The sequence below is a fragment of the Bidens hawaiensis genome, unplaced genomic scaffold (assembly GCF_021521415.1).
Source record: "Bidens hawaiensis isolate Kalapana, Puna unplaced genomic scaffold, B.hawaiensis_p1.1 tig00028049_1, whole genome shotgun sequence".
Classification (NCBI taxonomy): domain Eukaryota; kingdom Viridiplantae; phylum Streptophyta; class Magnoliopsida; order Asterales; family Asteraceae; genus Bidens; species Bidens hawaiensis.
This window is the reverse complement of record NW_027494559.1, coordinates 288656-300917: the sequence shown is the minus strand read 5'-3', so window position 1 is coordinate 300917 and position 12262 is coordinate 288656. Positions and strand designations below refer to the sequence as shown.

Below are 12262 nucleotides of genomic sequence, written 5' to 3'. Positions count from 1 at the left end.
GGTTGACTGTGGTGTCACTCAAAAGTTGGCCCGTATTCTTTTGTAATTCGCCATGTCTGAAGCGAGCTGACCAATTTGCTTCATCATTGCCTCCGATGATTTACCCCGTAACTCGAACTGTTGCTTCGTCTCGGCCTTTTGATCAGTCATGGCTTTCAATAATGCATCCAACTTCGAGTATACTGACTCGTCCGAATTACCCGAGGACCGTTTCTGCTGATCCTGATTACCTGAAATATTTTTCCCCCGGTTACCGTCTCTGTTATACCCCCGATTCTGATTACTCGAGCCCTGCTGATAACCGCTCTGGCAGTAATTACCAAGCGATCTGTTCTTACTCGATCCCTGAAAGTTCGGGTTCAACTGAGAAGACGCGTTCCCGTAACGAAAATTCGGGTGGTTCCTCAGGCCCGGGTGATATGTGTTAGAATTGAGCCATTGGCCTTTGGAATCCCCGTAAGCATAATTAACTTCTTCGGTGTCATCCTCCTCCTCATCATCATAACACTCGGGGCAATTTTCTGCCTTATGTCCGAGTTCACCACAGTCTTCACAAACCGGGAATTTCACTCCAACTTTCCCGACTTCTTTCTTCTTACCCTTTCTGTACCCAGCCAGTTCACGTTCTAATTCAACGATTCTTTCAGACTCACTCGTGACTGACTTAACCGATCTGGATGAATTACCCCGCCTTATTCTTTAGCCGTTGCTTCTGCCTTGGAATTTTCACACATGAACTCTAAATATTCCCAGTCATCTTTCTCCGGCTGATTCAACAGCTGACTATTACACGAGGCCTTAAGATGCTTTCGGTCCTCGTACGTCAAACCATCAACAAAGCACTTTACCAGTTCCCACAGTTCGATATTGTGATGTGGGAATTTTCTGATCATATCCTTATACCTGGTAAAAGCTTCATGGAATAACTCACCCGGTAACTGTGAAAAGTGACGAATGTCTGAACGGGCCTCGGTAGTCTTCGACTGTGAATAAAACTCGTTTAGGAAGACTTGTTGCATCTCGGCCCAGTTTCTGGTATTGTGTGTTGGTAACGAGTTAAACCACAGTTTCGCTTTGTCTTTTAATGAGAACTGGAATAACCGCAACCGGACTTAATCCTGATCGAACGTACCATCACCAATAGACCCGCAAACAGCCGAAAAATCGATCAAGTGCGAATACGGGTCTTCCGAAGCCATCCCGTTGAAATGAGGAACGATGTTGATGTAGGATGGCCGGGACTTAAAAGTTTACTATCCCTGCACTCGTTCCTATGGAACCAACGGCGATGCTCCGTCTGAGATAGCCGGTCTATACCGACTGTTAATACCATGAGCCGGGCTATGTAATTTCTCCTTTGCCCCCCGGGGTTTCCCATATCACCCCGGTTAACCGGAATACCACGAACACTTTTGGGCCGTTCCGCCCGATTAACCCTGTCTCGATCCCTTCGGTGTCTGTTAACGGGTCAGCCCATCTTCGAATTACCGGCTCTTCCACTTCTTCTTCGTACTGATTATCACCCTCAGCCTCTGGTTCATCAACCTCATTCTCGGGCTCAACCGCCCGGTTCCTCCTAACCCATCGATCAACCTCATCATCAGCTGCCCGAAAACCCTCGTTTCCATTATTGTCTTCACCCTCATCCTCATCTTCAGTCGGATCAATTGATCGGACGTCATCAATATTTATCCTAACTCGACGGTTTGGGTTATTATTTGGAGCAGATGGTACGGCTTGGTCAAAGTTGAGGTTTAGGTTTCGGTTAAGGTTTTGGTTTCGGTTTTGATTTTGGGTTCTTGAGGCATGAGCTGAGTTGTTTTGGTTATTCTGGTTATTGAAGTTTGGTGGATCGGGTATGTTTTCTGGGTGAAACATGTTGGTTTGTGGAAATGGATCTTGATTTTGGTTATTGTTCTGGTTCTGGTTCTGGTTCTAATTCTGGTTCTGGTCTTCCATTTGTGAGTTTCTGTTTTGTACTCGGTTTTGCGGAGCTACTCTCTCGATTTCGGGCTCGTAAACTAACGGAGACTGTTGACCCGAATGGCGGGTGCGCATAAATCTGTAATCTGCACAACTAACACAACCCGCGTAAAATGAAAAAATACAAATAAAATAAAGTAAAATAAAATTTAAACTAAAAACTGAAAATTATATAAAACACGAGAATCAAATAACACGAAAAACAAAAAGCGCACTAACTCCCCGGCTACGGCGCCATTTTGATGACCGTCGTTTGAGTCAATCAAAAACCTAATTATTCTAAATAGATAGAGCAAGTAGGGTATCGTATCACAAGGAGTATGTGGTCAATGCAATTCGTGTAACATATTTATAATTATGAAGTAACCGATTTAGTGCTGATCACACAAGCAATTAAAGTGAATTTATAGAACTAAGCAACGAAAGAAAAAGCGAGTTGTAAACAATTAGCAAAGCAAATCACACCTGAGAATTCAAGTAAGCAACCAAACAGTATCTCATGCAACCTAACAGATTTATTATTAACGATTAACTGAAAATTGATCAACTAGACAAAACCTTAGACGTCAACAATTACTTTACACACGGCACTGGTTATCAAACGGTCCTTGCCAGTGTGACTCAGTTAAGGGTAATTGTACGTTTTATCGTATTCAATCTAACCAAACAGTTATATGACTAATTATCTAGCAACTGGTAACAGATCGTTCAGACCAACGTAAACCTAATCCGACCGAACACACAGAAATACTAAACATCAATAATCATATATCAATCTTCAATAACAATAGACAAGTATTCTTAATAACATGAGAAAAACTGTAAATGGTTAAAAACTATACATCACAGGTGCGATTCTAGGAGATTAGCCGAGCCTAGACATCATTGAATCTTCGATACGGATGACAGGAATCATATGTAGGATCTTGACACAAGCTAGGATAGTGGAAATCGCTTATAGGAACTGATGGAATTGCCTCTTGGTCGTCAAAAACGAAGTTAGGGTTCCCAATGATGAAAAAGATGATATCAAAACATAATTTCCCGTCTGCACTTCCGTCGCGGTACGCGACGAGGTCTTCTATGGCCCATCGCGGTACGCGATGGGACCCTGTCACAGCAATCTTCATTCTTTTCCTCGTTTTGCGTGCTGGACATCTCGGGTCTTCATTCCGTGTCACAACAGGTCCATACTGAGTACTTTAACGCCTATGACCTGAAATCCAATTAAACACGTATGAAGTATCGATAGTTCTAAAATATGCAGTTAAAACTAAATAATAAACGAACTAAAACATATACAAATTAACCGACCATCAATACGCATTCACTTTTCTAGGATGTTTGTTGCATAAACTTGCTCATTAACACATCATTTTGTATCACATTTAAAAAATCCATATTGTACAATTTCTTTGTTTATTGAGATATTGTACTCATCATGTACATTTTATTATATGTGTATGCTTATTGATGCACAAGAATTCCATAGCTAAGACGCATCAATTAACCTTTCAAATATTCAACTACCTTAGAAAACTCTTCAGGAGTCCCATTTATGCTTAACATATTCAATAACCGCAACATATTCAAATATGACTCTATACACAAAAATCATTGTGTTCTCGAGAACTTACTTTACATGATTTGTTAATTCAAATTATTCAAAAACTTTCTTGTAAACTTTCAGTATCAACTGAATCACAATATTTTTTGGACGCATATCAATTCTCTCTTTATATTACCAGACTTTTTAGTTATCGGAAAGTCATTGCTTCCACCATTGGAGAATGTGTCTCCTCAATCCTCATAATTAATCATGGATCTTTGCAAAAAAATTTGTGCCATCAATTTTGCGAACTTGGTATTTCACAAGATTGTTGCAATGCGTCACCTGTTGGCTCCGCCATGATACCAACATCTAGTTCTTTATGCTCATTCTGCAAACTTGGTATTTCATAAGAGCCATTGGATTTTTCAGGTAAACTATGACTGGTTTTAGTTTCATTGCATACATAACTTTTGGCAGTAGATTTCCCACCAGTCCTAAGTTCCCGAGCTTTTTGCCTAGATTTGGACCTCTGAATTCTAGCAAGTGACATATCTAGTGAAGCATAAATGCTTGTTATTCTAGCATTCGTCTCATTCTGAGGAGATTTAGCAATGCCATCTAGCTCAGGTATATAAACATCAGCAACACTTTCCTTGTCGTTATGCACAAGATCATCCTATCATAAACACAGAAATCTCACATAAACAATGTGATGATACAAGTAGTGTTGCCACTTTTGAATCTGTATCATAATTTTAATAACTAAACATAAATCTGACATCAACAACATTAACTCAATTCGTATAATCTTTAGATCAAATGCTTAATACAGTTGAAGCATGTAGTAAAAATGAATGAGTTGCTATATTGAACTGATTTGTTGATTTATAAAGAAAACCACCACATCACATTAAGTAAAGTTACCTCTTTGGTTTGCATATTTAACGAGGATGCCCGATCTTCATTCAAATGAGACTTTTCTGAATGCATTTCTTTATCAAATTTATCAACTTCTTTGGGAGATAAACTTACCTCACAGGCTACATCAATATCATTCATGTTCAACCCAATAGAATTCATCTCATCTTTTGTAAACTCATCAATGTTGGTATTACTATGTACCCTTGCAGTTTCTGGGCTGCTTTGCCTTTGGTGATTGCTGACCAGGTTTATTATCTATTGATGATGCAGACCCCTTTGAAAGAGAACATTCTTTTCCCAACAATCCATCCAGTTTTGTCTTCTTGGAATGTGAACTAAATGATTCATTTAAATCACTTTTATTGATTACATCAAAGTTCAGTTGCTTTGGTTCAACATTCATACCATAGTCAGAAGCTTGCCTTAAGGTGACTGGATCCAACTTAATACCAGAATTTACAGGCTGCATTGCAACTGTCTCATTTCCCACAACAATTTCAGCATTTTCTTGGTGGTCAACACCAAGTGTAGATTCTGTCATATCACTATATGAAGAACTGACTGGCTTTAAAACACTTTCATTGCTACAAATAGCTAGTGTTTCCACATTTATATCACTAACCACATGTGAAGATTCGGCTGTGTCTGATAACTTGTTGGAGATACTAACTTCATGCTTTAAATCACCAACAGAGTGTAAAGGTGCACTTTCATATTTTGAAGACTTGTTTATTCTAGACCTTGTAATTCTACCACAAAGATTGTTTTGACTTTGTATACGTTGTGTTGCCCTGCTTATTGACTTTTTGCTTGCATCACTTCCCAAACATACATCACCGAGATTGACCCCTTCAATAACACCATTAACGTCACAAGATTGTTGCAATGAATCACCTGTTGGCTTTACCATAATACCACCATCTAATTCTTGACTAAATTGACTGACATCTTTTCTGGAATTTAAGTCACCGCTACAAGACAAATGGCTTCTATTTTCATTGCTTGAACAACTTATGGCAGTAGCTTTACCACTACTCCTTAGCTCCCGAGCTTTTTGCCATGATTTGGACCTTTGAATTATAGCAAGTGACATATCTGGTTCAGCATAAGTGCTTGTTATTATAGCATCCGTGTCATTCTGAGGGGATTTAGCACTGTCATCTACCTCAGAAACATGATCTAAGCTACCTGCAATGTCATCATGACATACAGGTGCCACCACATGCTCATTGCTTATATTGATAGCTTTGTTAAGAGCATGGGTTGCAATGCAATTTTCAGTGGATAACTGTTTACTAATATTTCCCTTAGCAATAACTGGTGGATGATACAGATACCGGCCACCAGTTGAGTATCGAGTTGAATTTCTTGGTGGCCAAAGTAAGAGTTTAGAGATAATATCTTCTTTTTCCAACCCTGCAAATGGTTTACAGATTAAGCATCATAAACATTGTTCTACATATCATTGACATGTGAACAATAATACTCAGTGACTCAGTGTATTAATTCATTAATTCCTACTCTCTAGCAACCGATCACTCAATGGTGACTGGTCAGTTTGATGTCTGCTTTCACAGTATATCATGTTAATACGAAATACCAAAACAACACCATAACTTTAATGTCACTTATAATAAATCAAACATGTCCAATTTGCATCATTATGACTAACTGAACCTGATAAAATTTGTGAGTGATTATTGGCTCCTTCCATAAGTTTAATGTTTCCTAGCGCCTGAGATTTTAGAGCTACTTAGTCGTGTCCAACAGGTCATGAATAGTAATGTTATGAGTGTTGTAAAAATCCCAACTAGGCGCCGATTAGTCACTAGTCCCCACACCACTAATCAATTTTGGAATCGAACTTAGTTGCCATTTTCTGACAAGGTTCCGGCCAAAATCGGCGGTTTACTGCTAGATTCCGGCCAAAATCAGTGGTTTCCAGCAAGATTTCAACCAATTTCCGGCCAAAGCGTGTAAAAAACTGAAAATTACAATATATTATGTGTGTATATATGTAGGTGTAGGGTACGTCAAACCCGGTACGACCTTTTATTTATTACATAATATATTATGTTTATTACATTATTATTATTGTCTACTAATTAGGCCCATTGGGCTGGGGGTTTGTGGAGGTAACCCCTAACCGGGCCTGGCCCAATAAAGGTTAGGGTTCATGATGGTAGACATGGAGTCCCATATAAGGAGCCTTTATCATTCATTGAAAGGATCTTCTCTTGGACCCTTGGCTCCCACATATTTTTGTGTCTGTAAACAAGAGTCATTCTCTTAGCAGTCACCTCCACACCCCCACTTTTCTATGGCAGATCTGAGTAACCGGAGAAGAAGATCAAGGCGGTGGTTCGTTCATATTGAAGACGGGGAACTTGGACATGGATCCGACCCGGATCCATTTCATGTTTCTTCATTGGCGCCATCCGTGGGACACGACAACGAATCACTCTTTGTTTTTCGTCTCGGTCCTCAGATCTGTTCATCAAATACTCTAGATCTACGATTTCTCCTTTCAGATCTGTTCTATGGAAATAAAAAATCCGTAGATCTGAAAATATTTCTAGATCTGGAAATATACAAGAAGAAATACCACCAAACTTTGGAAAAAACCCTTAGATCTGATGATATGTTCAAGACGTCAGACTATTTGATGATTGAAATTTCTAGATCTGAAAATAGTTTTTCTTGTAACACCCAGATCTACTCTAATTGTGGAGATAAAAAATATGTGGACGAGAATTCATTTTGAAAAAGGTACACAGTACCACAAATAGTAAATCTCACAAAACAATGCAAGTTGTATACAATCTTTACATCATTTTCCTGAAAGCATTACAGTAATGACATGCTATAAACTTTTATGGAATTTGTGTTTTGTGAGTTAGTATTTACATATTCCTCAATCGAAAGAAAATAATATTATAACTGCTGCCACTAGCATCTTTTACATATTCCTCGGCGGATCAAGTCCGGCTCCCGCAATTCCGATGCAATGAAACACATATAAGCTCTGGAGGAATTATTCCGTTCCCGCATAACACATGCTAAGCTCCCTCGAACATAATCCGGTCATCCGGCCCGCAATCCGCATGTCAACACTTCGGCGTCCGCACCGCAATCCGCATGCCAACACTCCGGCGTCCGCACCGCGACCCGCGAGTCATCCGCATGCCAACACTCCGGCGTCCGCACCGCGACCCGCGAGTCATCCGCATGCCAACACTCCGGCGTCCGCACCCCGACCCGCGAGTCATCCGCATGCCAACACTCCGACTTCCGCATCGCGACCCGCGAGTCATCCGCATCTCAACACTCCGGCGTCCGCACCTCGACCCGCGTGACTCATCCGTGGTATACATGAACAGCTTCAGCAAGCCGCAAGCAAATCTTCCGCAGGATGCTTCAATCTTCCGCGGAACACCTAATAAACTCCGAGGAAGACAATGGCGGGTCGTTTTCAGCTTCCGCGCCATAACTTCCGCGGACCCGTGAAGGCTCTGATCTGAACAATGGCGGGTCATTTCCGGCTTCCGCGGTCATAGCTTCTAGCTTCCGCGGATCATCTAAAAACTCCGAGGAAGACAATCGCGGGTCATTTATGGCTTCCGCGGTCATCTCTTCTAGCTTCCGCGGATCACCGAAAAAACTCCGAGCAAAAGATGGCGGCTCTTTTCTAGCTTCCTCCGGCTTAAAAATCAAAGGCGGGTCCACTTAAAACTTTTGCTCTCCTGTTACCCGCCTATATTTAGATCATCTAAAAAACTTTGGCGGTTCAACCTGGCTTCCGGGAAATTCCATGCGGGTCATGTATGAATCATAACCGCGGACCATATATGAATCATGCGGGTCACGTATGTGCGACGGTGGACCAAACGTTGATCACCATGGGTCTCTATTGTGCTCGTTCTCCGACGAAACTATAATTCTTCCATTGAAACGACATCCAGGTTTGTTGCTCTGTTTCAAAAAACCTTCCTCAGTTTCAAACTAAAATATGGCGAGATATATATACACAGAGAACATGAGAAGGTGGAGGATTTTTAATGGAAGAATTAATTTTCAAATTTTCAAAACAGCCCCCTCAACTTTTAGATCATATTTATTACGATCTCAAAATAGCAAAGTTATTGACATTTTATTCCCCTCGAGTTACTACAAGTATCACAAGGGTTGAAAATATATGTTCGCGGTATCTGCGTGTTAAAGAACACGGGTACTCAAGTCATGTCTTGACACAATTTTCATTTTTATTAATAAACTAATATTTCATATTTGTTTATGAAATGAAATGGACGATGTCATAGACTTTACTAATAAACGTAAAAGTATTATCAAATCTTTGGAACGATTATTAGTAAAAAATGACTATGTGAAATTATTTAATCTCATGTGGAATATTAAATTAACAAATATCAATTATGTCATGATATAAAAAGTTGTTTATACTCGTCTACGCATGTGATTAAAACTTTATTAACAAGTTTATTACAAGTTCAATGCTACTAACATTATTCAGCAGCAATGAACTGGGGGACTATCATGGTATATCACCACTACATTAGCGCAATGGAAGATGTCCAAATATTAGGTTGGGCACACCTCATAGTTCGCCCCGAGGGTGGGAACCTTATAATAAACCCATATGGCTAAGCGTCAAATTGAGGGTGAAAACCTTATAATACACCCATATGGCCAAGCGCCAAATTGAGGATGAGAACCTAATAATACACCCATATGGCCACGCGCAAAATTGAGGATGGGAACCTAATAATACACCCATATGGCCACGCGCCAAATTGAGGATGAGAACCTAATAATACACCCATATGGCCAAGCGCCAAATAAAGGTTGGAGACCCTTATAAAAAAACTCGCATAAAGGTGGGAGACCCTTACAAAAAACTCGCATAAAGGTGAGAGACCTTTATAAAAAAACTCTCATAAAGGTGGGAGACCCTTACAAAAAACTCGCATAAAGGTGGGAGACCTTTATAAAAAAACTCGCATAAAGGTGGGAGACCCTTACAAAAAACCCGCATAAAGGTGGGAGACCCTTATAAAAAAACTCGCATAAAGGTGGGAGACCCTTACAAAAAACTCGCATAAAGGTTGGAGACCCTTATAAAAAAACTCGCATAAAGGTGGGAGACCCTTACAAAAAACTCGCATAAAGGTTGGAGACCCTTACAAAAAACTCGCATAAAGGTGGGAGACCCTTACAAAAAACTCGCATAAAGGTTGAGGACCCTTATAAAAACCCGCATAAAGGTTGGGGACCCTTATAAAAAACCCAACGGCCTCTCACCGAATATAAAGGTTGGGAATCCTTATAAACCCATATGGCCACGCGCCGATCTCAAAGGTTGGGAATCCTTATAAACCCATATGGCCACGCGCCGAATTAATGACATGCAGGTCATCTTATGATAAAAAGGCCGCGCGCCAAAATCGCCATCATGATTTAAAACCTCTTACAACCAGAAACAAAGTAGACGCACATGCAAAAAGGTCCATATAGAAAGCATTGGGTCAAAAAAGCACTACTCCTCGTTCCTGAGCATTCCTTATAAGTCCAGCACTTCACCAAGCCGCTTGCACGCCCAGGAGAAGCACTGGACTGGGGGGACTTGTAGGTGTATGGTACGTCAAACCCGGTACGACCTTTTATTTATTACATAATATATTATGTTTATTACATTATTATTATTGTATACTAATTAGGCCCATTGGGCTGGGGGTTTGTGGAGGTAATCCCTAACCGGGCCTGGCCCAATAAAGGTTTCATGATGGTAGCCATGGAGTCCCTATATAAGGATTCTTTATCATTCATTGAAAGGATCTTCTCTTGGACCCTTGGCTCCCACATATTTTTGTGTCCGTAAACAAGAGTTCATTCTCTTAGCAGTCACCTCCACACCCCCACTTTTCTATGGCAGATCTGAGTAACCGGAGAAGAAGATCAAGGCGGTGGTTCGTTCATATTGAAGACCGGGGAACTTGGACATGGATCCGACCCGGATCCATTTCATGTTTCTTCAATATAAAACTGAAAATTATACATTAAAAGTTTGATCCAATTGACCGCTAGTCCCCCACCCAACCGCCTGACTACTAACGATTTTTTCGAATGTTATATTTAAACGACTTAGTTTTTGCTATTCATAAACGGCCAGTGGCGTTGTATTGTTGTAAACACTAGTTTTTAGTGAAACGATATATTTACAGAGTGATTAATCGCTAAATATATATATGACACAACAAAACTTCAAATGACAACGTAATGAATGTCAATTACGTAACAACGAAATGAAGAGACGATATGTACTTAGCAGTTAATTACAGCGTACCATTGGGATTGGAAGATCTAGGGCTGAGAAGCCACAGAGGAGGTGTAATGCCGTCGATTACAAGTCTGGAAGCGAGTTGTTGCGTGTATGAATCGGCATGCTGCTGCAATTGTTCTATAATGGAGTCCTTCCGGTTGAAAAGTTGAGCGAACAGCTTCTCCGACGTCGTCATGTTCACCGGATCATCCGTTAACGGGAGCAGTATTGTTTTCTGATCATTATTATTATTATTATTATTATTATTATTATTATTATTATTAATATTGTTATTATTACTGTACTGAAGCGCGCATTTGAATTCAAACAGTGGATCAGGTAGTGCATATGATTAATAGGACCATTTTAGGTAAAGGGTAGTGGGGTTTGATCTATCCTTAAGTGATACAATATATTTATGACACATAGGCGCTGACATGCTCAAGCCACAGAGGGTGTAGTGGTCTAGGTGATTCGGGGCTTGATTGAATTTTTTTATATATATATATTTGTTATACACATTGATATAAATTAAAATATTTCATTAAAACATATATAAATAGGAAAATAAAAAGAAAAATAAAAAATACATAAAAATGGCGTTTTTATTTTTTTGTCTTCAATTCCTTCCGAATACGATCTTTTTCTTCCTCCATTGTCGCTTGGTCGGATGGCGGTAGGTAGCTAAAGTCTTTGGCTAGAAAAGCCAAACTCTTGAAACGGTTTTTTTATGTCGAGTTTCACCAATCGAGAGGAGGCCACTTGACAATTCCTTAATTTCCTTTTTATAGTCGCAATCAACAACCGTTTTTATCCACAATCCCTACCCGGAGGGCGTCTACAATCTTGGTCTTTCAAATGATCTTTGGACAAGTTTAAGTCAAAGTCAATTTGATTCTCCGACACGCTCGAAAAGACGTATGTGTCGGACGCACTAGTTTTTGTACATTTTGCCCCTTTGGCAAAGTCCTCCGCACATAGTTGCATCCATTTCGAGCACTTTCTTAATAACTCCCACAAGTAGCCCTCGTCAAACGTCTTCACCATACCGTACCTCCTCAACACCTCTTGTTTCCATTCATCACAAGTGAATTGATAAACCAAGAGATCATCGAACCCACTTGGCCGCGTTCGGTTAGCATTTCGGTTATGTAGGTTGGTAAACAATCCTACAAATTTACGAGTATCGGACCACCGACCCGATATCATATTTTCGGTACGATCCATACTCCCCTCTTGATTATAAAAACATTCCCGAACATTGGCCCAGAAAACTCGAGCTCTTTGAAAGTCGGCTACAAAATAAATAACAAAAAATGTAATAATTGCACACAAAATTTAAAGATATATTAAAAAACATAATCCGCGGAATAATTCACCCGCGTTCCGATCTTTGGATATTTCAATCCAAGCTTTTGCCAACGCAAGTTTCTCTTATTAAGACCACGGAGTAGACTTCCGCTTAGCCG

The 12262-nt window shown here is 40.1% G+C and overlaps 1 protein-coding gene and 1 long non-coding RNA gene across 2 annotated transcripts; one reads left to right on the top strand and one right to left on the bottom strand.

Moving 5' to 3' along the window:
• Positions 1-1401: 1401 nt before the first annotated feature.
• On the bottom strand, positions 1402-6267 carry LOC143576289 (uncharacterized; the record flags this gene model as incomplete). The annotated part of the gene is made up of 3 exons (XM_077060414.1): positions 4460-6267; positions 3845-4211; positions 1402-1652 (listed from the first exon to the last, which is right to left on the bottom strand). Coding segments are annotated over exons 1-3 (774 nt in total), but the record flags the coding sequence as incomplete, so codon positions are not given.
• A 2916-nt stretch (positions 6268-9183) lies between these two features.
• LOC143576295 (uncharacterized) lies at positions 9184-9824 on the top strand. The gene is made up of 2 exons (XR_013142922.1): positions 9184-9318; positions 9644-9824. It is a non-coding gene; the product is annotated as an uncharacterized LOC143576295 (long non-coding RNA).
• The last annotated feature ends 2438 nt before the right edge of the window (positions 9825-12262 follow it).